The sequence below is a fragment of the Rhamphochromis longiceps genome, linkage group LG23, assembly GCF_057381845.1.
Source record: "Rhamphochromis longiceps isolate RC_006_pf linkage group LG23, R_longiceps_female_GT1.1, whole genome shotgun sequence".
NCBI classification, from domain to species: Eukaryota; Metazoa; Chordata; class Actinopteri; order Cichliformes; family Cichlidae; genus Rhamphochromis; species Rhamphochromis longiceps.
In genome coordinates this window covers 39,815,137-39,842,904 of record NC_140578.1, presented here as the reverse complement: position 1 = coordinate 39,842,904, position 27,768 = coordinate 39,815,137, and the positions used below count along the sequence as shown (strand labels likewise).

The 27,768-nt window shown below is 45.0% G+C and overlaps 1 protein-coding gene and 1 long non-coding RNA gene across 3 annotated transcripts in view; one reads left to right on the top strand and one right to left on the bottom strand.

Annotated features, from left to right (window-relative positions):
- The first annotated feature begins 1,857 nt into the window (after positions 1 to 1,857).
- LOC146642552 (uncharacterized) lies at positions 1,858 to 12,563 on the top strand. The gene is made up of 2 exons (XR_014909643.1): positions 1,858 to 1,970; positions 9,421 to 12,563. It is a non-coding gene; the product is annotated as an uncharacterized LOC146642552 (long non-coding RNA).
- A 500-nt stretch (positions 12,564 to 13,063) lies between these two features.
- Positions 13,064 to 27,768, bottom strand: part of LOC146642551 (lysine-specific demethylase 6A-like) — a 35,611-nt gene continuing 20,906 nt past the window's right edge. The window contains exons 10-30 of one of the 2 annotated variants that reach the window (XM_085398558.1): positions 27,611 to 27,737; positions 26,409 to 26,507; positions 26,040 to 26,259; positions 23,449 to 23,586; positions 21,456 to 21,587; positions 21,263 to 21,331; positions 21,061 to 21,168; positions 20,138 to 20,539; positions 18,893 to 19,746; positions 17,922 to 18,051; positions 17,713 to 17,818; positions 17,400 to 17,605; positions 17,254 to 17,315; positions 16,979 to 17,053; positions 16,533 to 16,681; positions 16,317 to 16,431; positions 16,039 to 16,226; positions 15,234 to 15,375; positions 15,029 to 15,155; positions 14,131 to 14,301; positions 13,064 to 13,924 (exon numbers count right to left, since the gene is read on the bottom strand). In XM_085398558.1, coding sequence (XP_085254684.1) covers positions 13,895 to 13,924; positions 14,131 to 14,301; positions 15,029 to 15,155; positions 15,234 to 15,375; positions 16,039 to 16,226; positions 16,317 to 16,431; positions 16,533 to 16,681; positions 16,979 to 17,053; positions 17,254 to 17,315; positions 17,400 to 17,605; positions 17,713 to 17,818; positions 17,922 to 18,051; positions 18,893 to 19,746; positions 20,138 to 20,539; positions 21,061 to 21,168; positions 21,263 to 21,331; positions 21,456 to 21,587; positions 23,449 to 23,586; positions 26,040 to 26,259; positions 26,409 to 26,507; positions 27,611 to 27,737 — 3,650 coding nt within the window. In that variant the 3' untranslated portion in view covers positions 13,064 to 13,894. The remainder of the gene's footprint in view (positions 13,925 to 14,130; positions 14,302 to 15,028; positions 15,156 to 15,233; positions 15,376 to 16,038; positions 16,227 to 16,316; positions 16,432 to 16,532; positions 16,682 to 16,978; positions 17,054 to 17,253; positions 17,316 to 17,399; positions 17,606 to 17,712; positions 17,819 to 17,921; positions 18,052 to 18,892; positions 19,747 to 20,137; positions 20,540 to 21,060; positions 21,169 to 21,262; positions 21,332 to 21,455; positions 21,588 to 23,448; positions 23,587 to 26,039; positions 26,260 to 26,408; positions 26,508 to 27,610; positions 27,738 to 27,768) is intronic. The other variant, XM_085398559.1, reaches the window with a different exon arrangement.

Below are 27,768 nucleotides of genomic sequence, written 5' to 3'. Positions count from 1 at the left end.
CGCAATTGATGCGTAGGGGTGTAGAGTGGTCAACTGATGAGGCAGTGTGGAGGCTGAGAGCTCTGGAGAGTGGTGTGTGGGTTGGAAGCCTCCTCTCCTTGCAGCGAAACGCACACACAAACACACACACACATGCATGCACGCACAAAGCTGGGGGAGGTGGAGGCAGCAGGGCTTGCTTCGCTGGCTGTCCATTGATCAGTGAAGAGGTTGGTAGACTTAAAAGATCCGTGTAGAGACTGGTGGAGAGCAGAGAGACAGAGGGAAGGATGCAGCGAGCAGAGACAGAGAGAAACAGCCAAGGAGAGCTGCACAGGGGGAACACCTCGAGAGCGAGAGAGAGATAGATAGGAAGGAGAAGAAGAAAGTGAGTGAAGAGGTAGAGATGAGGAGGAGAAGAAGACTAACAGAGGCAGATGACTGCGTCTGAGCGAAGGGGAGGGGTGGTGGGGGTTGCCCTGGGCTTTAACAGTCTGGATGGAGCTCATAGGTAAGCGCTTGATGTTTCTGTGTTCCTCAGTGTGATGTACGTGCGCATACAGCCTGGGTGCCCATTTGTATGCCTGTGTGTGTCTCGTGCTGCCCGTGCTTCGGTGTGGAGTCGCTGCTGCAGAGAGAGTGAGAGTGTGTGTGTGAGATGAGAGATGCCAGTCGTTTGGCTTCACAGTGCAGCAGCAGCAGCAGCAGGAGTACAAATCTCCCAGGCTTCCTTCCTCTGCAGATGACACCATTCACTCTTGTTAGCTCTTCAATTAAAAACAGCAGCGTGCCACCGGACTGACATCACTGCTGCAGGATTCATTCAGGCTGAGTGCAGGGTGGGAACATCACCAACAGGCTTGGTAAAGATGAGTTCTGCTGGGGGGAGGGGGGTTAATGAAATGATATACTGCTGCATACAGTAGGAAAGACTGAAAATGCATGCACTGGTTACTTAAATGCCCATGTGGCACATTATCCATGAAACAAAAGGGATGAGCCACGAGTCCTGTAGCAACTCAGTCCCGAGACATGTCACCCATGTGTGTCTACAAGGGATCCTCTTTTTTTCCCCCATAAGAAGGATAAGTGATCTAGCAATGCCTGCAGTCTTGTAAAATGAGAGATTAAGCAGTGAATCATCAGGTGACAGAACACCATTCACACCTGCATCTACGATTCTGAGATTTTATTTTTTTGGGGGGGGCGGGGTTAATCCAAAATGTTCAATAGAAAAACGTAGTAAAAAACAGGATGTCAGTGAATATGTATTTCTGAAGCACTAGGTCTGCTTCTTGACCGCTGATTGGCTGAACTATTGTTAAGTGGCCAATAATTGAAATTGAAATAATTAATTAAATAAAATAATAGAACCACGCACCAGAGATCTGCACTCATGAAGGCTTCAAATTAGTTTATTGTACAACTTGTGCGAGGTAAATGCACAATTTTTTTCCCTAAAGACTCTGCTTTGGAGTTCTTGGTAGTCACATGCTTTCCAACCCCCCCCCCCCCCCCTCTGAAATTCAGAAATTCTCATAAGAAGTCCTGGCTCGGCTTCAGTAACAGCCTGGTGGATGTAGAGACCAACCTTTAAGGCAAGGACATTGATTTAAGGCAACTCTTTAATCCACAGCCACTTGTGGCTTGTTGCGCAATATATATATATATATATATATATATATATATATATATATATATATATATATATATATATATATATATATATATATATATATATATATATATTCTTCTACATCGGACCCCAAACCCAGACTTCCCCGGACCCCAGTTAGTGCACCACCAAGGCAGCAGCTGAAGACCCCCCCACCCCCCCAGCACCACCACTACCCCTCCTCCTCTTTTATGATATGGGAAGCAGCACGCGTTGACGTGTCGCGCTGCGCTTCCGACCGCTAGTATCGGCATGCGTCTTGTGCACACACGCACAGTGTTCTCATGGGGACATGCGGCCAGCAGAGCCAGCCACGGTAAGTGGAGCCACTTTTCATAACGACGCTTTCTATCTCCGGGGAAGGCACAACAACTTTCGCCGGCCGTTAGTGTTGCTGCTGCTGCCTCAGCCCGTGCTGGAGAAAAGCAACTTTAATAGACTTTCTTTCACTCTCTCTCTCGTTTGTCGGCACCATTCCGTTCACAGCTTTATCCATGCAGATTGCGCAACGCGGAGTGTGATCGGACGGGAAACCGTGAAAACAATACCGTGCTCTTGTTGTTGTTATTGTTATTAATGTTATTTATTGTTATTATTTAACACCGGTTTCCTCAAGTGAACGCTCACGCTGACCAAAGCCCACCTCATCACCTCGGCTGTGCTCTGCTTTTGGCCATGCGGGGCTTCTCCATGGAGCACATTTCAGTCTCACCACTTGGTTAACAAAAAAAAAACAGAGGGGCATTTTTACGCACTTTTTTAAAAAACCCAAAGACATATCTTAAGTGCTGCTCAACATTCAAGTTGTGTTTTTCTTTTTGTCAACTTGAATGTTTAGTTACTTTGAGTGCCAAGTGTGGTACTCGGTCCTGCGAGTGTGTGTGTGTTGGGGGGGATTGGGGGGGGGGGGGGGCAATGCGCAAAGTGTGTGGTCTCCAAGCTCTCCACCCACGCAGAGACGCACGGTTCGTGCGCGGGCGCACACGCCTGCACATGCACACACACAGACTACAAGTTGTGTCTGTGTCGGTCGGGCATGGATGTCTCTGAGTCTCAGGAATGCGCCCGGCGTTTTCTCTCTATTTTTCACATTAAGTGCAGTTTGGAAACCGCTCTCAAAGCCGCTCTCAGAACCGATGCCACCGCTGTCAAAACTCTGACACCAAGGCACGCAAATCCGGTTGCGAGTTTCAGAATAAGAGCCGCACAAACTCGCAATATTTACCCATATCATATCATATCATTTTTTTTCCTTTCCCATATTGGCTGTCAGTACATTATATATACCGTATTTATGCTTATAAATAAGATTATAATATAGTTAATTCTATATGTTTGCTTTGAAATTACTTTACAGCTTAATTAATAAATAAAATAATTCAGCCATTCTACTATCAATTAATCAAGTCGCCTATTGAGTTAATATGAATAATGACATGTTTGGACTGCAGTTATTTTTGGTATTACTAAATATATATCATATTATTCATTTCCTATTACTAAGTATGCTCGTCTCTATATTTAGTTTATTTCAAACCACAAAAAACGAAAGAAAACAAAAAAGAAAGAAAAAACTCTTAAACACATAAAGTTCCCGGTTTGTTCCGGGTGAAATTCATCACGCTTTACACTAAAGAGGGAAGGGAGGGGGGTAGCCCCTGCCTGGAGAGGAGAGAGGGGGAAATTCTTGTGTTTTTGGTATGCGATTACCCAGCGGAGAACCCATGACTGAAAGGGAGGAGGAGGACCGGGGTTGAATTTAGGATACATTCCTTGCCTTCCTTTTTACGGTAACCACATTATTGCTGCTGCTGACATGCTGCCTCCTCACATGACACCCCTAAGCTCCCAGCTGATGCGTTACAACTGGACAAAGCGAGTCAGATGACCTCAGCACGTATGAGTGCAGGAGAACTACAAATGTCGATAATAATAATAATAATAATAATAATAATAATAATAATAATAATAATGAGTTTACCTCAGATGTTTAGCTGAGTCAAATGATTTAGAGAACGTGTAAAAATGACTCCTTTGGAGATTTTTAATAAGACAAAACCTGATTTTATTTGTAGAATTGCATTGAGAACTTGTTAACTTTAAGGTAAACTCTGTTTGATAAATGTCTGATATGTTTAAAATTATGGGGAATTCCTGGCTTAAAATGACCACTTAGAGAAATCGTATTCAGTTCTTGCTAGCTGTAACAAGCCTTATTTAAGGGTTTCCTCTTAAAGGATACATTGGTGATACAGTGTAGCTTTTCTGGATAGGAAAGCCTGTCACAAAGACACAAGGTAACAATTCATAAAACAGCCAATGACTTAGGGTGTAATTCACCTGTAATTAAATGGAATTTCAGTGTATTTTGTTTGAAATTACAATGTAATTTACTTATTTAAAATACTTAGAGTTAGTAGGGTAACAAATCAGGTTTTTACAGGAAACAAGTAATTATACTTTAAGTCATTTTAAGTAATGCGTAATTTCCTCATAAGTTAGCAGAAAAACAAACAACATCTCAAGCATGCTGTACTGTTGGAGGCGACGGCCGTATTATGAAGTGTCATAACCTTGCCCAACTTCTGGGTATTTTACAGAAAATTAGGTAAGTAATGTACAGCGTGAGTGAAATAAAAAGGCCGACTGAATAATAGAAAATCATTCATGCACATCAATGTAATGATTATTAAATAACGAAGAAAAAGAAAGATGGGCATGGTCAAGTCACCCTACCATACAGCCCGTGCCCCAAAAAGTACAGCATATTTACAATATAAAATGAGGGAAAATACTTTTTTGTTTTCCGCTAAATTACCAGAAAATTACATACAAATTCAAATTACTTACACACTACTTACTTTGTTTCTTGTAAAAACTTTGCTTGTTAACACCTTATTCTATTGGACCTACCTTTAAGGATTTTTAGGTAAATGTAATGACATTGTAATTTCAAATAAAACACCTTGAAATTGCATTTAGTTGCAGGGCAGGACATGAGCAGGGTTACATCACAAGCTTTTTGCCTGCTTCATGCATCGTAGCGGGTCATGACGTAGACAAAAAGCATGTGATGTAACTGTTTTCCAGCAGCTACACTTGTGCTGCAGTACTTGGGAAGTTTAAAGACCTTTTGCTCCTTAAAAATAAAAATAAAAATAATAAAAATCCATAACCGTCCTCCAAGCTGACCCCTCCCCTTTCTGATAATTCGAACACGGTCCCTTTGAAAAGCGGCCTGGTTCATTATTTCAATCAATTTTCCTTTTACCGTTAACGTCTGCCTACGAACCCACAGGTGGTCTCGCACACACACACACAGACTCTCTCCGAGGCCGGCTCAAACGTCAGAATTTTAGAAATACAGCCACATTACATCTGACATATTAAATGGAGCCTGCCAAATTTGCATAAAACCAGCAGAGCTCTGGCTGGCTGTTCTTCAGCGTCTCTGTCGAAGCCATATATCGCCCACTCGCTAACGACAATTACTATAATGGACTGATTGTTGGATTATACCACCAAAGTGGTTTTAGCACACATCTGCATAATTGTTCTTAGCATATACGCGCTCGTGGGCTCCTGGCTGCCATTAGCTGCTGCAGAGAGGAGGGTGATTGAGGAGTTGTTGAACTGTGTGGGTGTTTTTCCAACCTGGATGAGAAATGCACTTATAAAGCATCGTCTAGTTAAAGATCAGATTTAGATTAGAGCTGCTGCTGGCTGGTAGAGCTGCTCTGCATGGGGGGCAATCCTGTTGCAACCCCAAGGGGTCAACTCACGGTCCTTGAGCAAGGCACTAAACCTAGAAAATGCAGGCCACTGAGTGAAAATGCATGAATCTGAGGGACATTTGGGATAAACAGCAGCGTCCTGAGTCAACTTTATAAATAAAAGTTCAGTAATGAAGGTTATGCAAGGAAATGTGTCATGTGGTATGATTGATGTGAGGAAGCCCAGGGCCAATCGGTGACAGGACGCGTCACCGCTCCTGGATTATCAGTGGGGTCGTTCCAAGACTTTCCCACACTTCAAATCCATCATTTCTGACTCTTGATTTAAAAGCGACTATTAAACATACGTTCAAAATTCGATGCAAAAGAATGGTTTTCTACATCAAAACGTCCTGCCGTTTCAGTGACGTCGACGTTAAATATCAAACATTACTCATGCTTTGAAAAGTCAACACAGCCAGTCCAAGGAGTGCGCTGACTTTGGTGGCTCAGCCTTTGATATCCAGCGCTGGGAAACAAAGTCGCGCTCCCTCTTTGTCAGAAATCACATTAGTGAGACTGAACGTCACGTGACCAACAGATGGACAGACACATCCGTAGTACATGGGGGACTGTAAGCAGCATGAGCCAGATCAACAGCTGAACCCAGCTTTCCACTCGCAGTCTCTGTATAAACATGCAGCGAGGCTTCAGGAAAGGAAGGGAGGAGGGGGTGTGGGGGGTGCTGGATAGAGCAGCAGTGAGAAAATCTGCCCAGATCTTTCCTCCAAAAACGCCAACTGATGATTTCTTAATCAAATTAAGCAGTGAAAGTTTGCCCCCCCCCCCCTTTCCGGCCTGCAAGGACACCTGAAACCTGCAGCGCGGAGGCTGCTTCATGTCCTCCTCATCCTCCTCTCATTCCCCATCTCTTGAAAACAGGCCAACATCCCACACAGACAAAATCATGCTCCCTCTTCCTCTCCGCTTTTCTCTGAACAGCACTCTGTGCTAATTACTCTCCGTTTCCATGGCAATGGGTAGCACCTCGATTTTTTTTCCTGGTATTTTTTGTTATCTTGGATAGCCCGTCACAAACATGCCTCGCATCTCTTCATTTGATGGAGGCCACGGTTTACGTTTCATCTCGGTGGCTTCGAACATAAAGATTTTATGTTTTTTTCATGCTTGCGTTTTATAACAGTATCAGTCTGTCGTCACTGACATGCACTGATTTTACATTTGATCAAGTAGATATAAGAGTTAAGAGTAATCATGTACATGGCTGCTATTTATCTGCAGGCAGTTTAATTTGAAATAGTGCTAAAGGGACATTTCACCACAAAATGAGTTTATCCATATAGAAAGTGTTGATGTAAGATGCCTTATGAATGTGGGGTACTTTCAGCTGCTCACTTTCACAGCAGATGGATCTGCGTGTTTGGCTTGGCACAGATTTTTGTTTTGTTTTGTTTTACACAGGATACACTCACTGACACAACCCTCCCGTTTAGCTGGGCTCGGGATAAGTTGAATAAGGGGACACTAACGATCTCCTCCCAGTCTCAAACCAGGGATCCTAACCGGAAAGAAACATGAATGGCGTCCCCCACTTCCCTTCTCAGCTGAGCTGCAATGTCAGCTAGCTGCTACTTTTGGTTGGGGGATGAAACTGCTCACACCAAGCTAAATTTGTTTGAATCACTACGTCCATATTTCTGGAAATACACACCGGATTTCTTACAGTGCTTTGAGTGCCATTTGGCGTGACGTTCACCCCCAAAAAGATCCCTTTAAACAGGACCTGCAAACCTGCTACTTCCAAGTGCCAACTCACTATGGTAACCCAATATTCCTGCAAATATTTGGGGGGTTTTGTGTGCAAACAGATTCATGGGCAGTCGTGAAACTCTGAGGTCTATACAGATTTTTGCAGTTCTTGTGGGTTCTTGCAGTTCACTTCATTTCAGTTTTTTTTATATAACCACAAATCACAACACCAGTCGCCTCAAGTTGCTTATATTGCAGGGACCCTACAATAAAACAGAGTAAACCCCAATAATCAGACAACTCCCTTAGATCAAGCACTTTGGCGACAGAGGGAAGGAAAAACTCCCTTTTAACAGGAAGAAACCTCCGGCAGACAGGACACAAATCAAAGAGATTAATCTTCATAATGTTTAGCAAGGAAATCTCAGTGTCCTGATCTTAAAAAAACAAATATCAAAAGCAACAGTTTCCAGTCAGTATTACCAGCTGATTAGCCTAAAACATGAGGTGCTCTTAATTGAATGGGAATGTTTCATCTGGCTCCCTCACCCCTCACAGCTATGAGCCTTGGATGTCACACATTAAGCTGCGCGCAAAGTGAGTCACTTTGACACAGTCACACTTTTCTATATATATATGTGCAGCTCTCAGGAGGGGGGGTAAGGGGATGGTTACTATGAAACAAGTCAGAAAAACAGGAGGAGCAAGGAAAAGAAGTAAAGTGAAAAAAAAAAGCTTTTGAGTAAAATATGAGGCATGGAAGGGGATTGAGAGAGTGAGAACCTGAGAAAACAAGGGGGGGGGGGGGGGGGTATCGGGGTCTGAGAGGCCCACCATTCATTACTTATTAAACAGAAAGGAATGTGATGCTTTTGTGTCAAGGCTGCAGTCGGCCATTTTTCATTTAAAGGTCTGAATTTGACACAGAGCTGCACAAATTTCAAATCTACTCGCCGCTTGCACTGTTTCCAGATCGAGCTCGCATTTACTAAACCTGCTTTGTTGTTTTTCTGTAATCTGCATTTAAGTAACGTCAAGCTCTCACATCAAAAACGTGGTTGCACTCCATGACGCTAAAGTTCAAAAAAAAAAAAAAGTGGGCTTGCTTCTCCTCCTTCGCACATGCCTTCATACCACATTATCTTCAATGACCCTGGGTTTTATGAATGGGCAGCAGGAAGCTCTGCCATTGGCTGACAACGACAGCCAATCAGGAAGGATAATTTTGCAACAGAAGTGGGAGTGGATGAATGGACAAGTCACACATTTTTAGAGGTCGGGGCCCTGTTTGTGTGTGTGTGTGTGTGTGTGTGTGTGTGTGTGTGTGTGTGTGTGTGTGTGTGTGTGTGTGTGTGTGTGTGTGTGTGTGTGTGTCTGTCACACACTGACCTACTTGGTTTATTGCTGGCATCTATACATAGCTGTGGGAAACACAAGCAGACAATCGGCCTGTTTAAAATTAGCAGTCAGGGCCACCTGTCTGTTTCTCACTAAAGCGGAAATGCCAGAGAGGGCAGAGAGGAAGGTAAAACAGGGTGGGAGTGGGAAGGGGTAGGGACGGAGGGGATATCGATCACTCCGCTAATTTAAATCTCTCCCGCTTTCTTTATCCCCTGCTGTGACACAGGGAGACATTGTTAGGTAGGCAGGATTTGAGGACCACTAGCAGGGGGTGGGTTGAGGGGGTTGGTTGGTGGTCCAGGCTATGTGGAATTCCTGTAGGGTAGTATATATAGGGAAATGAGAGCGAATAGTTACAGTTTAGTGTACTTAACCATACCATATGTTAAGGAAAAGTGTGTGTGTGTGTGGGGGGGGGGGGGGGGGGAGCAGAAGGATGAATGGAGGCGAAGTAGAGTAAAAAAGAAAAACCCTCAGCCCCCCACACCCTTTCCTCCCCCTACACTTTTTAATTTTAACCTTGTAGCACAAAACTGACATTTCCTCCCTCGTCGTGTCAAACAGCCAACAGGAAGTCTCCGTCTTCTTAACTGACATTACAGCTGGCATCTTGTTTCCTAGAATCACGAATTTCAGCCCACACTTGGTTTTGTTCCTGTGCGCCTCCGCCAGAATAATAGTTTGTGGGTGTCGAGTGAAAATGTTTCAGAGAGGCACACTGTACTACACTGTCCAAAATACATACAGCACGTATAAGCACCACTTTTTGCCTGCTGCTGCTTTAAATATTTGCCGTTGTTTGAGTATGAAACAAACAATAGTATAAAACTGTCCTCTTGCCACGGTTGCCGTTCTCACCCAGACATCTTTTTTTATTTCCAGGCCTCCTGTCAGACTGTCAAACAGAAGAGTCGACTTTCCAGAGAAAAGGAGGCGTGAAGTCTTCCAGTGTCCATCTGTGGCAGTCAAGATGGACACCGACAACCAGTCTGAGCGGGCTCAGTCGGCCATCTTGTTTTCAGCGTGGGTGCAGAGGAACTGTGTGCTGCTTAAAAAGCAAAAAAAAAAAAAAAAAAAAAGCGAGACAAAGAAGGAACTTTAACTCTTTTCCCACATGTACCTGAACCATTGTTCTTTCAGACACAGCAACCCCTATAGCCAAATGCTAACATACGTTCAATATTTAAAATACAGACGTATCTGCTGTGATGTCATTCACTGGTTTGTGAAACCCCTTTTCGAAGGTTCAACTTTAGCTTCAAGGCTGACACCATTTCATTTTTGTGTACCTAGCAGTAATGAAAATAAGATAAGAAGATGGAGTGCTAAGTTAGCAAAATATATCTATAAAACTGCTAATCAGTACTAAGTAACAGACTAATAAAGAGCTAGAATTTCACCCACCAACACTAGAGCCAGCTTCGTGGATGGTCTGTTAGCAGAATTTAGCAATATATAAAAAAGCATCAACGGCCCAAACAGGTTAAGAGGCCCAGTTTTGATGCAGATTAACTAAAGTGAAGCCTAGCATAGAACTAGCAGCTACAGCTACATGTAGCAATTAATTTCTGCTGATGTGACCTCTAAACACTTTGATGCTTAGATCGTATTTTGCATTTCAGAATTGAGTTTTATTCAGGCTGTGCTCATTTGCTAAGAGATTGAGATTTGTTAGCCAATAAGCAAGCAGTTTCACAGCGAGTCCCATCCCGTTTCGCCACAAGATGGAGACGGTAAAAATACTCATCTTGAGGCTTCAACGCGGGACTTTAGAAACCAGTACCTGGCATCACAGTGGCTACATCCATCTTTTATACTATCTATCACCGGCTTCCACCTGTCAGTCAAAAATTAGCAAAAACTTCCAAAAGTGCTTTTGTCCCAAGGTATAAACACGTTAATTTCTTCTGTACAGTTGGGCATTGTAAAATAGAAGTCAATAGGTACTGACTTCCTTTAGTAGATTTCAACATGAAGGACGTTATACAGATGTCAATAATTTACCATGTAAAGTAGAACTTGCTAAATAGGAAATGCTGCTGCTTGATGAAATGTCAAATCTATAGGATTCATCCTAAAGGGAACTATGAATTTTTGCGCTAGACAGTTTGCACGTTTGACAGTCAATACTCACTTTAGAATATAGTGAATCAGGCCCCGGTCACTCAGGTCTAGAGACCAGTCAGTGACCATCTGGCAACCTACAGTTGCAAAGCAAACTTTACAGCAGTCGCTGGGAAATTGATTGCTAAAGTCCCCAGTAACGCAGGCCTACAGACCAACGGTCGCTAGAAAACAATGTGTATTCCCCAGCTGTTTGGCAAAAGCTTGTGACTGCTCTGGCCCCTAGCACATTAAGGCAGTCATAGTTTGAATGGAAGTGATGGACTTACAAACACTGGCCAGCTGCTCTCCAACCTGTAGCAGAAGTGTGAAAAAAAAGTGCAACAAAAACCTTAAATGAAGACCGTCTGCCTTCAAAGTAAAAGTTGGCAGACCTTCTGCATTTTCAGTTTGCATCTTGCTTTTTTGAGTTTTTCTACCGCTCAGGCTAATAGTTAGCCAGTATGTGCAGACAAAAGTCGGAAAAACTCCAGTGACCGTGGCTATCACTGGGAGGTTTTTGGTGCAGCACCTTCTTTGCAACCAATATTGCCCAGCAATAGCCAGCAACCTCCAGGAACCACTGCCAATCAGCCAGGGAATACACATTTTTCCATGTCACTGGTGGTTATATAACATCCAATATGATCAAGTAATTAAGAAAAAAAAAAAGATTAGACAATGAAACAAGTCTGTACAGGAGAAAAGAGACTAAGTGGTCTGGGACGTTTTCAGTGATTTACCCACAGTGGCTCGGTTAAATTAAAACACATCGGAAGACACGAACACCAAAAACGACTTCCTCGCTGTTGCAGGGAGTGTAAAAAGGGTTGTTGCACTACCAAAGGATCTTATGTGGAAAATAGACTCCTGCAAACAACCTTTTTGCACGTTGTCAACAGAGGAAATTGGCAGGGTGAAGGTGCAAGCGGGAAAAGGGTGTCTGCCTGTTGCAGCATTGTTAGTGGCTCTGCTTCTATGTAAAATGAGCATGTTCAAGTGTATGTACCTCTCATTTTCAAGGACTTTGTGTTGGAGCACTATGTTAAAAAAAAAAAAAAAAAAAAAAAGTGTTTTCTCTTGTTTTTTTAATTTATTGGCGTGTGACTATGTCATTACAAACTGTATCCACATCCTCACCTGCATTACATCCGCAGCAGTCTGAAGCAGCTTGAAGTCGTTTCCCCTCCTCATCATTTCCTATCTCGGCTGAACAGTGGCTCCAGTTTTGGCTCCAGACGGAGCTGCAGAGCCGCAGGGCACCCAGCGGTTGCTCAGTAGTCAGTGTAGATCCTGTGGGGCTGGCAGCAGCTACATCTGGCTACTGGGTCTCTGCTGACAGCCGCCTTATTCTGAATACAATCTTTAGGTGATTTTTAATATATTTTGCTCTTCTTCTTTTTTTTCCCACTGGCATTTGAAATTCCTTATTAGCAGGATTAGTGTATTATTTCCTGTTTGAGTTTTCTGTGTAGCTTACACCCTTTTCCTGTGATCTCCTCTACTACGCACCTTTTAAATTTCTAAGAAGTGTCTCAAATAACCACCCACTGGGTGGAAAAAAGCCTCAGGCGGAGTTGATCCGAGGCCATGCGGGGACTGTAGAGTTTGTTTCTCGAATAAAAGTAAGAGAAATTCTGAGAACCTGGTTAAGTTCTGAACCTGGCATACAGTGTAGGAATCTGTGTGTGTCAGTCTACAGCTACATTGTCTGCTGGGTTTCAGGCCTCCACCCAACACCTGCATTGTTTCATGTATTTTTACTCCTACTGAATGTATACGAATGTGCTTTGTATGTTCCAGGAAGCCAAAAAACAACAACAAAAAAAAACAAAACAAGAAAACTGCAGATAATTTGTCAACTTTGTGTTTATTGACTCATCATAAAACATTCTTCAAACAATAAAACAATTTTAAATGTCCGTTTCTGTACAACGCTTGCTAAGCAATTTATTTATATATATATATATTTATATTTATATATATATAAAATGTAAAAGGAGTCGTGTTAAAATGACAAAACTCCTTCAAATTTAATGGCAGGTACTCTGGAAAAAATAACAGCATTCCATCAACAAATATTTTCAAGCAATAAATATGTATTTATAAATAGTGTAAATTTACATCAAGATTAGAAACATAAAACAAAAAAACAAACAAAACAAAATCACAAATTAAACTTAATTCCATAAGTCTATGTGCAACCCATTTTCTTTGTGACTTGGCTAGTAAGTTTTTTTTCCCTATTTTTTTTTGTTTATTTTTTTGTTAAACCTAAGAAACAAAAACATCAAAGCTTTGAAAAGAACGAGACGAAGATAAAATACATAAAAGCTGTGAACAAAAGAAAAAAAAAAAGGGGGGGGGGAGAGGGGGGAGAACCTAAATTCACCTAAATTCTTCACATTACAAATTTTTTTAATTTTATTTTTTTGGTGGGTGGGGGTCAGGTAGGGAGGATTCTGCTTTTCCAAACTCTTAAAGTTACTATCTACCATAGAAAAAGACCAGTTAGGCTAGTGCTCCTTAAAGGGGGAGAAGAAGGAGGAGGGTGGACTGAAGAAATTTTTTTTTTGGAGGGGGAAGTTCTACCCCCCTCCACAAAAAGAAAAAAAAGAAAAAAAAATCACCCAGTCATCGGAATAGAAAACAAGGAGAAAGAAACAAAGAGAGAGAAAGACGGGTTGTCAAGTCAGTAGTCTTTTACGGGTGGTGTTGCCAGTTGGGAGAGTTAACAAGTATCTACAAAACACCCCTGCCCCTTGTCCCCGCCCCCCACCCCACCTTCCCCTCCCTGTTCCCGATCATCTGATTAAGTCCTCAATTAAAACAGGGCTGAGCCATTGTCTCTAGAGGAGGAGTGGGGAGGGAGGAGAGGTGGGTGGGTGGCCTGGCAAGGCGGAGAACAGGAGGAGGAGGGAAAGAGAGAAAACAAGAGTCCCGTTATGGAGCTCGGTGTGGCGCCCTCTTGTGGAAGGCCCTCCGCCGGGCTCTTTGTACAGGGGTTGCATAGACAGACACGCTCCGCCGCCTCAGCCTCCAGCCGTCGCTATGGAGACCAGCCATACAGAAGGGGCGGCAGAGAGGGTGGGTGGTGGTGGTGGTGATGAGGGGGTCGGGTAGAGTCGGCCTTGGCTTTCCTGAATATCAGAAATGGTCCGTGTATGTTTGTTCTTTCAGTTTTTTTAGATCTCAGTACAAGTTCCTGTAAATGGGCTTCATGGCTCCACAGCAGAAGAAGAGTCGCCTAATGTCAAGACGAAGATGAATGAAGAGGAGGGGCCTGCGCAGAGAGAGAAGGAGAGATGGTACAGAGCGATTATTCCTCAAGTTCAAATCCTCTGCAGTGAGTTCCCGCCACTGCTGATGTTTCATATGGGCTAATATCGGCCCTGCTGGCCAGCTATCGGCAAATAAGATGGCACTTATCGGTTGTGTGTAAATAGTAGTGATATGAGCTTTGGGGCACTGACAAATCTAACGACTTACTAATGTGAACTGGTCGTAGACCTGCATCAGGTCCTCCATCCTGTACTGCTCCAGCACCACGAAGTCGTCCAGTGCGGCGCTGCCTTTTCGGGCACAATCCTGGCAGTGGACCACGCACTGCTTCTTGGACAGGAGCTCGCGGCGCACAAACAGCAGGTTGAACACTTCCACCTGTGGATCACACACACAAAAACACGCGTTACAAAACTAAATCCACAGGCTGAGTTTCTCTTGCAACTGTCTGCGATTATCACAGCAATTGACAAAAGACGCTTAATGGAAAGCTTTTCTAAAAAAGCAGCTGAAAGCCCCCCCCCCCCCCACACGCTTAAATACGACCCATTAACGAAGCTGTTAATTAACGCAAACAAAAACCGAGCCGGCTTTAATTCAGCTGATCGCAATAAGTGCTCATGCTGTCCAAAAACAACAACAAAAAAAGGAAACAGGAGGGGAAACGAGCAGGATTTAGCCTATGCTTGCTTTCCTTCACACGTGTTAGATTAAAGGTTATACACGTCCACAGTGGTGGGAAATTAAATAAAATAAATTGGCTGCTCATTTCTACTATTGACATTTACTTTACATTATGTGGTAAATGGACTGGCTCTTATACAGCGCTTTTGATCCTCTTCTATCATCCTTTTGATTAGCAGACGACCTGCTCTACCTACCTGAGCCACATGCTTATAATTCACACGTGAAACACGCAGTTAAGGGACTAAACTTCTCTAATCTAACAATCCAGGGTGCAGAGTAATATTCAGGATGTGAGTGGGAACGATTGCGCCGACGACTATTATCTTTCACTCGAAAAAGCTGCAAAGCCAGAAAAATGTGACATCCTGTTAAAATTCACACCCCTGGTGCTGCAATGTTCCCGGTGTTGTTCACTGACCTCACAGATGGTGCAGTAGTGGGCCGGCTCGTCCCTGGTCCTCGGCCTCAGCACCGTTTCCTTGCCGGCTGCCGCCAAGGCTTCCTTCACCCACTGGCACTGCTTCAGTGTCCGCAGCAAGCAGTACCTGTGACGGGAACAGAGGCGTCAGCGATGGGTGGAAAAGAAAGGAAAAAAAGAAGCCGCAGAAGCCCCCGCGACTTACTTGATCATCTCGAACAGCTTGTGGTCGGACACTTTAATGTTGCGCGCCATGTTCCAGGAGAGGTGCACCATGGGAACCATGGACTTGACGCTCTGGAGCTTATTCCACTCGTATCGCTCCACAGCCAGCTTGTACTGGTGAGCTGAAAGAGCAGTTTAAAGATTTAGGAGAACATTCTGGACTTTATTGGACATAGACACGCACGGGATGCCGACAGCCAGGAGCCCTTCATCAGTCAGCGTAAGCATAAACAGTCACACAGACTACGTGGATTTAAAACTGCGCTGCAGTCAGCTCGTTAATCAGCTGAAAAGGGCAAAAATCAGCAGGGAAACATTACGGAGAAAGGTCAGAGCATCACAAATGTATTCATATTCTGAATGCTTCTCAACTTTGGCTCCCAGCTGATGAGCAAATAGAGACTTTTCCAGTAACAGATGTTTAGCAGAGAGATGGCCTGAAATACGAGGCCTGCCTCAGTCAAGGGTAACGACGGGTTTAAAAGTGGTTAAAAGCTGTTTTCAAAGCCGCCAGCCTCTATATTTTTAATCTCATAGGAGAAACACGAGTACATAAACTCCAGCTTTGGAGGTAAAATTGCTCGTTTTCTGTCAGCGGACTCTGGCGGAGTGTAACGGCTGCTTTAGATTTTCCTTCTGGCGGCGAAAATAAAATCAACCCGGCTGTGGATCAGAACCCTTCAATCACACCTCAGTGCTTCTGAGCTATAACTGTGGGTGAAAAAGGTTTATTACTAATACTATTATTATTATTAAGAGAAAATATGCTTTCTATGACTTCATACCGGTAAGAGGTCCCACGTTCCAGGCGATGTTATTGCACCAGCCAATAGCCTGCACCCAGTGCACTGTGCCAGTGTTAAGCCACACCAAGTCGCCCGGGCGCTGAATGAAGCGATAGACGGGCACGTCGGCCTCGTACAAGTCCTCCAGGTTAGGCCACCACGAGCCCATCAGGAAGTTGATGTTGTTCCTGGAGGAAGGAGGAGTTTGAGAAGAGAGGTTAGGAGGCGCGTGCGTATAAGCTGAGAGAACGAGAGGAGAAAGATAAAGAGCTCCTTACTTTTCACAGAAGTTGCTCATCACTCCCCAGTAGGGCTCCGGTACTGCAAACCATTCACAGTCTCCTGGTCCAATGTTGATGTTGACGGCACAGAAGTTATTGTGTTCCTGATGACCTGGGTGGGGGGGTGGGGGAGGGAACAAATGTTCTTTGACCACTTCAAAAATAAATAACTAAATGAATACTTTAGACATAATTTCTTGTTAGTGTGCTGACCTGGTATCCGGCTCCCAGGCACCTTCATGTAGAGCTGGACTGTGTTCATACCCATGATGGTGTGACCCACGTGACTGAGCAGGTTGCCGGCGGAAACCACTCGAGCGAAGGCTGGGAGTTTGCTGAGCTCCTGGAGCTGCTGTTTCCACCTGGCAGGTGAGACGAGAGCGGTGCTTAACTCAAACTGTTTAAAGTATCGTATTAATAACAACAACAATAATAAGGCAGATGTACTGCTGCGTACGTGTCCACAGTGCCAAGTTTAACATGGTTCAGATGAGCAGTTCTCTTATTTTTGGTTGAAATTTGCTCAAATAGTTCAGACTTTAACTCAGGGACAGCAAAGAAATCAAACAGATTCTCACACAGGCAGCTCTGTTTTTTCTGGGTTACACTCTCGAGAGACAAGCTATGAAAGGCAGATGAGACTTTGAGATGAGACTCACTTCCGTTCGTCCGACACGTCGATGTTGGTTCCAAACTTGATGTATTTCAAAGGTCCCCTTCTTTTGCGGGCAGCACTTAAGACACACAGAGAATTCCCAATAAGCCACACACAGAGTACGACCATAATCACTCGCAGAAAATATGTTCAGTATGTTCTGCATTATGTTTCTGCAGAAAACCAGAGAAAAGCTGAACAAAAATCAGAGCCTGGAGATTTTGTAACAGGGCCAAAATAATTAAACCTGGGTCTTTATTAAAGAACGCTGATAGGTACCTCTCTGCTGACGCTGGCTCTGTGTCTGAGGGCTCCTTTAGTGCCTTCTTTTCATTCTCTTCCTGCAAACAAACCAAAAAAGTGTGAGTTCAGGATTATAGTCGAGCTGAATCCTTCTCTGAAGTGACAGGCAAAGTGGAACTGACCCGCAGGGACTCTTGGAAGGAGGCGGCCTGATACTGGGCGTATTTGGCGATGGTGGTTTGGGAGCGGGCGCTCTCACAGCGCCACATTTTCTTGGTGCCGGTCGGATCCCAGTTCTCATCGGCGGGCTGGGAGAGCTGAGTCCAGACCTCCACCAGGTGCTCTGGATTGGCCTCGACCAACGTCTTTGTGGAAAACAGACCCAAGTCTGCGTGAAGAAACACACCCGCACACAGATGAAGCTCCGATCATCTCTGTGACGGCAAACATACACACACACACACACACACACACGTTTGTAACGGAGCCATTTACCCAGTTTGAGAGCTCCAGCCAGTCCTCGAATGACAGTGACGGGGTTGGAGGGGTTTGTGCAGAACTGGTGCAGCGGGGGGAAGAAAGCATCTCTCTTGTTCTCCAGCTGGTCCAGCCACAGGAAACAGAAAGTAATTATTTTTTTAATTCGGGCGCTAAAAACTGAAGAAATTTAAAATGTACTTATTTTGCTGATGGCTAATACTCACGTAGATGCTAGGTGTGGGAGGGTTGAGCTTGTCTTTGGGCAGGGCTGGTGAGGGTGGAGGTGGCAGGCGTGGCGGGGGGCACTTATCGAGGAGGATGCTGCTGTTGGACAGACCGTTCTTCCCCAGGTTTCTGCACATGCATAGCACACAAAACCTCCTCAGCCACAGCAGTGATGCAAACACTTCTCTCAAATTCCTTCTCAGCAATATCAGTGGTATCATTAGAACCTTGCAAGGTGTGATGGCACATTTTAATACAAAAAATGTAAACTAAAAAAAACAAAAAACAAAACCTCAAACCATTTATTTCCACTTGATGGAAGGTCTGTAATCACATGAAGGGCTCCGTTTAACTGAATAATATCTGCATGGCAACAAGACTGCCCAGTAGCCTTCTTCGGTGTTGTTGACAGTTACATAATAATTTGCTGTTAGTACTGCAGTTACACTGTAATTCCACAGGGAGGAGACATGCTCAAAACAACCCACACAGCCCGGCCATCCTGCTCTCATTCTGCACAGGCAGCAAATAAAAAAATGGTCTTAAACTTTGCTACGACTTTGGAGAACATTCCAGACATGTTCCAAACATTAGGTTACATAATTGAAAACCCTTAAACGCTACATTTCAGCACTAAATTAGCTGAGCGAGGCACACGCATTTTCTCTCATTTACACGGGAGCAGCTGCACATTTCCATTAGTACCTCAAACACACTTAACTCAGTGCTGTTCTTGCCAGAACATACTCAGCTCTAAGTCACTCTCAGTTTGTAAGATGCCAGAAAACTGGTGTTTTGCTAATGCACTTAAAGCCCCTGTCGCAGCCTGACTGCGTGTTCTTTGTGCATGCGCCAAAAAACAACAACAACAACGCCAATGCGATCGTTCCTGACGAGAGGAAAGAAGCGTGCTGTCTGAGTGCATCCGCAAGACTCCATAATGTGAAAGAAAAACAATGAGGCTTCTCACCTGCAGGCCTTCAGCACGTCTGTGGAGCTGGGGTAGATGGATATTGAAGACGACGATGACGACGACGAGGAGCTGTGTCCGTGCGGAGGCGTAGCTTTGAGACTGGTGACGGCAGGCGGCTCAGCCTTCAGCGGGCTCTGGGAGTCCTCGGAAATACCTCCTTTGCTGTTGCCGTTGACGGCGGGTGCAGTGGCTGCGGTGCCAGCAGGACTGTGGCCACATGCCTGGGTGTGCTCTGAGGATTTGGGCGAAGGTGTGGCGGTGGATATGGCAGAGATGGGCGAGGAGGCAGCTGAGCTGCCCTGTGCGTGGGGGGTGGAGGGCAGGACGGCCGGGTGGATGTTGTTGATTTTCTTGTGGGGATCCGAGGTGGTGGATGCCGCAGGCGCAGTCCCTTCTGACGGCCCCTCGCTCTCCTCTGGACCCTTCCCCCCTGCCAGCAGGGCAGATAGCCTAGGATTGTCTGCGCTAAGGCTCGGCTTGTCGCCGCCTTCTACCACTTTGCCGCCATCCGAGTGGATGTGATTGGCTAGGCCGTCCCCCTGCGCTGCTTTGCCATCAGCTGATGGCAGCGGCGACGGTGTCTTGACCACAGAGTTGCCGTTGCCGAGGGACGCGGCTGTGGCGTTGCCATCTTTGGTAGCGGACACACTGGGTCCTGCTCCACCTGAGGTAGAGGAGTGGGGGAGGGAGGGCGGGGATGGGAGGTGGTTATGAGGCCGCGGCGACGGGGCATTAGTGGAATGTCCAACCTGATTGTTGGGGTGCGCGAGGGTGGTGGAGTTGGGGGTCTCGGGGTGAGAGAGGGTCCCCTCACTGCTGGAGCCATGTGGAACAGACCCCTTCTGAAGCCCCTGAAGGAAAAAGAGCACAGCTGTTAGGAAGTGCACTCGTAGGCAGTAACCATGGACACGTGTGGCTGTAATTATGATGTGTAAGCTGGGCTTTTATACAGGCTCTGTGTCAGAGCCAGAAATGTGCCCATGTGGATGCACAGTCACATGTGTATAAAATAATAATAGAAAACAGACGTAGAAAAAATGAATTCAATAAAAATACAAATTAAAATGAATAAAAATGTAAGTAATGTCAATGGTTTCTGACAGCTTTTATGAACGTAGCTCTGTGGATTAAATCACGCTTTTATCTATTACTTAACACGGCAGCTGAGAGCAGAGCAGGCACCGTCACCAGCGCTGGAATAAAAAACAAAAGAGAACAAAGCCCATCAGTGAGGCGTCTCACCTGAGAGGAGTTTAGGTGCAGGGCCTGGCGCGGCATGGCGTCCTGTGTTTGCGTGTTTGTGCAGGTGTGAGGTAGCAGTGCTGCACCGCCGCTGCCGGCAGGTTGCAGGTAAGGCACGTCTCCGTTGGGTCCTGTGGGCGCGGGCCCTGGCTGATTATTATTACTACTACTACTATTACTACTACTGTTACTACTGTCACCCGCGGGGAGCGGGTCCAAGTGTCCGTGCGGCGCGGAGCCCACGGGCCCGTTGGCCAGTGGCTGAGGCGGACACGGTGGCCGGTGGGGTCCCAGGTGGGGCCGCATGGGGTGCAGGCTGGGGTTGGGGGAGGGGAGGGAGTTGGTAGTGGGGCCGTTGGGGAGAGATGGGCGCACCTGACCTCCTGAGGCGCTCTGTCTCATCTGTGAAAGAAAAATAAAACAATACTTTGAAACTGTCAATCATAATCGCCGGCGAGTGATTTATCACATCTGAAAAACCAGACGGGTGAGCTGAGACAAACATGGAAGCAGCCAGGAGAAAACAAAAACAAACAAAAACATTCACCTCTGAGTGTTGAAACCTTCCACCACTGATGCGTGGTTTGGCACAAGATGCGACGGGTTAATGCCTCAACATGCCACAGCTCACCGTTAGAGTGATTTAAGAATAATGCTGTGGGGCTGGAGATCAGGCAGTGTTTACCCACTCTGGATTAGTGAGTTTATTTACTCTGCCATCACAGTTTAAAGCCTTTAACTACCGTGTTTATAGAAGCACCAGAGTCAGTGCTGATCTAAACCCAAAACATTCACCCGACCCTCGCTGTGAATTTCTCACGTTTATTCTGCAGCGTTCTTGTAAACTAATAGGATAAATTCAAGACAAAAAGGGAAAAGCGATGCTGTTCATCACTTTGAATATGCTAGAAGTTGTTCAATACCTGGTGCTGGTGCTGCTGCATTATGGCGAGCTGAGCCTCCAGCTGCTCCAACATCTGGAGCTGCGGCGGCTTCAAGTTGGCCCGATTACTCCGTAACTGTTCCAACATCTGAAGACAGACAGAAAGAGTGAGAACCATGTGACACCTAAAAATAATGATGACCTTTTTTTTTTTAAGATAAATAGATGAAAATGTTGCTAACCTGTAATTTCTGTGGTGAGAGGTACCAGTTGGGGACTGGCTGTGCTGGATTACTGGCCCATGAATCACCCTGAGGTGAAAAAACAAAAAGAAGCTGTATTAAGGTGAATGAAACTGGAATTACCGCCTCTGCCACCCCAGTTCAGTTCTGAGTAAACTCTGCTTACTACGAGGGAAACAACTGCCATATTTACCTTGGCAGGACCGGAGGCTTTCCTCCTCTTGGCTGGGCAGGACTGGTCGTCCGCTTGGCCAAGCGAGCCCACGTGAGGAGGCAGAGACTGACCCGAGCCCCCGCCCTCTGCACTGTGATTGGGCTTACAAGCCTGTGGGGAGGGGGATAATGGAGGGAGAGGCGCAGGCAAAAGGGAAACAAATCAAAGGAGAAGAAAAAAAAAGATATATAAATGGATGGGTAAAACAAAGAGGATTGGAGCAGAGCCAGACGAAAAGAAAGTCATGAAAGAAGATGGTGGAAAAAGAAAAAAAGTTAAGGGTACGTGAGGAACAGGAAGAACAGGAAGAGGGAAAGAGGTGGTTATGGAGACATGGAGATGGGGATTGTGGAAAGAGAGAAACAAGGGAGAGCAATAATGTGATTCTGCGTTAAAGCTTCAATGACAGAAAGCAAAAAAACAAAACAAAACAAAAAAAACAAAACATTCCTGTGTGTCTAAAGGCGTTGCGTCAAATCACAGCAACACCCTCCAGGTTATCTTTCCTGTTTAAAGGAAAGCTGGGAAAACACGTACAGAGGCTACAACCAAACAGCATCTACAGCGCTCCAACTGTCCTCATGGGAAAGACTTAGTATGTTCCCAAGTTTGGCGAGACATTGCAAGGCAGTAGCAGCTGTTTAGGGACACAGTGGCATAACTCGACCTTGGAAGCCAAAGGTTACAAAGCATTCACACACTGACAGCCTTTAATATTAGTTTGGAGAAAGCTCATGAGCCAGATGTGACTGTACGGCCTGCGGAACAAGCCATCGTTTTAGCGTGCTGCGTTAAAAACAAAGCCAGATGACAAAAACGCAGCTTCGGTTTATTATTAATATCATTATCATCACTATTACTGAGCGTCAGGCTATAAAGTCACACCTGACCCAATGAAATCGGCTCATCTGAAGAATTTCGAACAAATTCATTCGCGCTCGAGTCGAGTGTCGCCACGTCGGCTGCTAAGAGATCAACACATTCCGACAACGACGACCACACGCAAACACGGACATAGCAGAGCTACGGCTATCTACTGCATGACCGACGTGTTTAAATGAAGTGGAGGTGAAACACTGCAAGGTGCCTAGGTCAGCTAATGAAGAGGGAAGGGGAGGAAAGGGAGGCGGGTGGGGAGGAGGAAGACGAACAGAGCCAATAGGAAGCCTGGGGACAGTCTACGGCAGCACGACCTCACCGATCACACCGAGGCAGGGTGAAGAAAAGCCCCCACCAGGGAAAAAACAAAACAAAAAAAGAGAACGCATCAAACAAAAAAGAAAGAGGCAAAGTGTGTGTGAGAAGTAGAAACACAGCCACTTTACTTTTAATTAGAGCCCTTTAATCTGATCATGACGAGGGAGGGGGGGTGGAGGAGACTAGGGGTGGGGTGTAATCCCGAATACCAGGTTAGATTTAGGAAAAAAAGGATTAAAAGAAGAAATCGAAAAGGAAAAATAATGAGAAAAAAAATCATTTATCGGATTTTTTCGGTTTTTGAATCAAACTGAGTGTGATGGGTGAAGCCATGTGACTGCTGGAGGCCAAAAAAAACAAAGAAAAGAAAAAAGAAAAAAAGGAGAAGGGAGTGCAGCGGATGGATAGCACTTGGCTCGGTTTTGCTGTGAAGCGGCCGTGACCCCGTGAGCTTCTAGCAGTAGCCAATTGCGATAAGCTGCGACAAAAGAAGACTCGGAATGCAGTCGAGGTCTCCAATCGTGAGGGCAGCAGAGAAATAAAGGCGTTTTTATTTTGAGGGGTCGCCTTGTTATTGAGCTCAAGCGTTACCCATCGTTATGTACGACAGTGCATGCGTGTGTGCTGCCCTGCGGGTGTGTGCGTGTGTGTTTCGAGAGCCTAAGTGTCTGAGTTTGGACTCAGAGGAAGGGAGGGGAGGTAGGAGGCGGGGGGAGGCAAGAAGAGGGGAGGAAGGAGGAGTGGGTGGGGTAAGTTGCTCTATCTGGTCTCTCACCTGCTGTGGTGCACTGCTCAGGCCTCCCTGCCTGGAGGTTAGCTCAGCTGGGATTGGCAGACTCCATGCCTCCTCAATAAGAGGGAGCATTTTACTTTTACTCTGTAGGCTACTGAGCTGGGGGTTACTCAACTGAGCCTAGGGGAATGGAGAACGACGTGAAAAAAATAAAAATAAAAAAAATAATAAAATACAAGGCTTTTTCTTTTTTTACTTTTTTTTTTTGAAAACGATGACCTCAAAACAAAGAAATGATTAGCAATGGTAAGTTGGCAGAGGTTAAAAATAAATAAATAAATAAAACAACAAGTGAAGCCAAGTTGAGAATCTGACAGTGATTATGCCAACTTGCACTGGTCTGGCTAACTCAACCCTACAGTCATGTCATTAACAACATGAGGAGGTACATTCAGCAACAGTGATCCCAAACACAGTTACAGTGTCCATTAAAACAAGCCAGTGGAGCTTGTCTTAATGCCATGAAATTATGCTATAGTAAACTGGGTGGTAATGTAACATTCCTTCATGCATATGTAAAGGAAAAAATGACAGCATAGATGAATAAATTAACGCATGAGATGTGGGGTCGCCCAGGTTTTAAATCTGCGGGAGGGCTGAGGGCCACTTCGCTCAGCTAACATCAGCTGTCGTTAGCGCCAATCGTTCTCGAAATCCGTAAAAAGGAGACCTAATTATTTCTCAAAGGGTGTAGCAGGTTTATTCTTTGACCTCCGAAGTCTCTGTTGTGCTTGTCTAATCGCATCCCTTAGGAATGATTTCATTTAAACCTCAAAGGGATGGTAAAGAACAGCAAAAGGCAGAGAAGAAGATTAAGGTACTGGAGAAGAGCCCTTTAGAAACCACATGCATTGCTATCCAAGTGCAAGGGAGTTTTAGGATTAGGAAGGTTCAGAAAAAGGGAGAGGCTACTAATGCTAAAGGGAGCCTACTACGAAGCCTGCACTGGTATCATTTTGTGTCTGTGGCGTTCACTGCACTGTTTTCTGCCCGTTATCTGCATGAGCCACGCCAAACAACTCCGGTGAACCCCAGAGCAGCTCCAACAAATTAAAGCAAACTTCAATCAGGGATAAAGTAGGTTACACGTCTTTTGATTGGTTGAAAAAAAAACATAAAGCCCAATGATGCTTATTCACAGAGCACTTACAATTACAGGAAAAAGATTCTCCTCATTTCCACATAAATACCTTAAAAGTGAAAACATTCAACTTGGACATCCATTCATTTCTCGATACAGATGATCCAGTATTGCATATCTGTGAGGAGGGAAACACTGAGCCTTAGCTCTTAACAGCCTGTGAGCCACTTTTACAGCAATAACTGCAGCTAACGGTTTCGCCTTTTGATCAGTCTGGCTTAGCTTGGAGGAAATTTAAACTATTTCATTAAAAAGAATGTAATCAAGATGCTGGTGAGCTTCCTCAGGCCCTTCTACAGCATTTCTATTTGACTTTGCATAAGACAGGAAGACAAACCCAGCCTCAGGAGGTCACAAGCCGGCCCCAAGCTTGGATAAATGGGATGGATGTGTCAGGAAGAACAAGCCATGTTGGCCGATATACATCACAACAGAATCAAATCATGATACTACCACCGCTGTGCTTCACACTGTCTTATGCACCGTTTCCCTTTCTTTGACCAAAACAATTTATTTTAGTCTCCTATGTCCACAAAACATTGTTCCAGCAGCTGTCTGGCTCACCCATGTGATCATCAGTAAACTGCATATGGGTAGCAGTATGCTTTATGGAGAGCGGTGGCTTTCTCCTTGTAGGCCAGCCATTAATATTACTGTTAATCAGCGCTCTGCTGTTAGTGGACTCAGGAACATGAGCCAATATGGGAGGCTCAACCTGTTTAGAAGTTAGTCTGGGAACATAATTCAGGTTGCACAGGAACCACACTATGAAGTATAGAGGATAATTCTTCTTTACTGGCAACAGCAGTCTGACTGCAGATCAGTCGAATCCAAACTCTTCTCAGATGGTTATGTAATCTCCTCTGGCCTGCTGAACATCCACAGCTCTTTTTGCAAGGTTCTCAGAAAACTTGGTTCCTCGTGCAACAGTTGTCTTCCTCAAAGACGTGTTGTAAAGATCAGATTCCTGTTTTGAAAATAAAATCAGGCCACCCCACCTCACCTGACTGCCACCTCACCGACTGAAATCACGAGGTTACTTGACACCCTCCCCTCACAGATATGCAAACTGGGATGTGCTTATCTGCTTTAAAGGCATTGTGTGAAAATCAAATCATATTTATGTCACAATGCAGAAACACAGATTTGACCCTAAAATGTAAAAACGCTAACTTTATCCTGCAATTGTAAGAAGGAAATCGCAACCAGCAGTTTCAGTAAGCGTTCTCATCTCAACATGCTACAATTAAAGCTACTCGACTGCCTAACCTGGGGAAAAACCGTTTATGAAAACCTCACTGTTGCTGTTAGACAAATATCTTTGCACTTCTGTTAAATTTTCTTCAAACAAAATAATCCAGCTGACGCCATATACCCATCCAAACAGCCTTTGCATGGTTGCTTCTTCTATGATATCCTCCTCACCACCCACCTGCAGGCATTTGATGCGGTGGGTTAGCGCAACAGTGTTGGTGCAGCCCTTGCTGCGAGTGGCATTGATGTAGCACTTGATGGCGTCGTGCGGCTGGTTGCAGGACTCGTACAGCGTGCCCAGGTCCATCCAGGCAGCGGCGTGGCTGTGGTCCAGCTGCACGGCGCAGATGTACGCCTGCAGAGCGTCCATGGGCTGGTTCTGCTGCTGGTACAACACCCTGAGGACAGGGGCAGAGGGGGGAAGAGGGAGGGGAGGATGACGATAGAAGGGGGAAGAAAAATTATAATGATGATGCAGAAAAAAATGGTTTTAAATATTTTTCTTTGTGAAAACAAGTAATAGATTACTTTTAAATACAAAAGTTACCCTATTGAGCACCAGGTGTCTGCATTGGCCTCTGATTTGTCTATGGATTGCCGATAAGACATGAAGGCATCCTGGACTTTCCCAATACTGGAGTAGCACCTGTGGAAAGACAAAGGCTGTCACGATATGGAAATAATATTCCAAAAATACATTCCTCTTTACAAATTCCACCCTTTGACATGCTTAAAGGGTAACACCAGCTGACACCTGGTGTTACCAGATCCATAACAGAACAAATACTTTCAATCAACTAGACAATGGCAATAGAGAAGGCTCACCCACAGAGTCATTAAGGAAATTAAAACATGAGGAGGATCGGAAAATGAAGCCCTCTGTGTAAAGTGGTGGTGGCAATTTCTGATTCTCCTCACCTCCATTACTAATCTGCTTTCGGCCAAAAAGTGACAACCAATACACAAAATGATGCGCCAAAAGAATGTACCTCCCTGATCAACCACCAAAGAGAACACAGTGCTGATATTGCCAAGCTATGGATTTAAATTTCACCTTCAATAAACCTTTTACAACACAGCCCAAATTCCCATGCTTTTTCTTAAGCCTTGATTTTATTCCACTGAGGACACTGACAGCTGAAAACCCAATTCTTAAGTAGCTACTCCTGTTCTAGTCCTGACGTTCGCTTCAAGTCTGCTGCCCGGGGTGCATGCATAGATGCTGAACTGGAATCTAAATTCTCAGTGGAGTAGTGTGTGGTCACCAACAAACAAACAAAACAAAAAGAGAAAAATAAAAGAAGTGGAAAGAAGGAAGCTCTTCAGTCTGCGAGGGGGGAGCCAATTAGATTAAAAGTAGCTTAAAAGGAGAGTAAAGTGAGCTAGAACTGCTTGTTTCAGACAGAGTATGAACAAGGAGCCCAAAGTTAATGGGGGTTATTTTTAACTGCTAATCATGCAAAGCCACTCTAATGAAGTTGAAAAATAAAAATATGGAGCTGGAAATACATGCCTAGGAGCAGCTAGCCAGCAGCATTAGCCACTAATGCATAGACCTAATAGCTAATCAGAAAGGAATTGGGGCTTGTCCAGCTCAGCTGTCCAGGACACACAAACAGCCCACACACTGCTTTTAGAGCCTCACAATCCATTATTTTATTGCTTTATTTCAGGAAAGCAGAGGTAAGGAGCACACTAGTATCAAACGCTACAATCCTCTGTAGGCTGTTTTTCCAGTGTGCAGCATACCTGCCAAGGAAGTACCAGGACTGTCCAGAGTTAGGGTCGGCCTCCAGAGACTTCTGCAGACACTGGATGGCATAGCTGTCCCTGCTTCCTCTGTCCCCGAGCTGCTCCACCGTGTGATGCATCCAGCCTGGGAATATATCCAATTACCCAACTGTGTG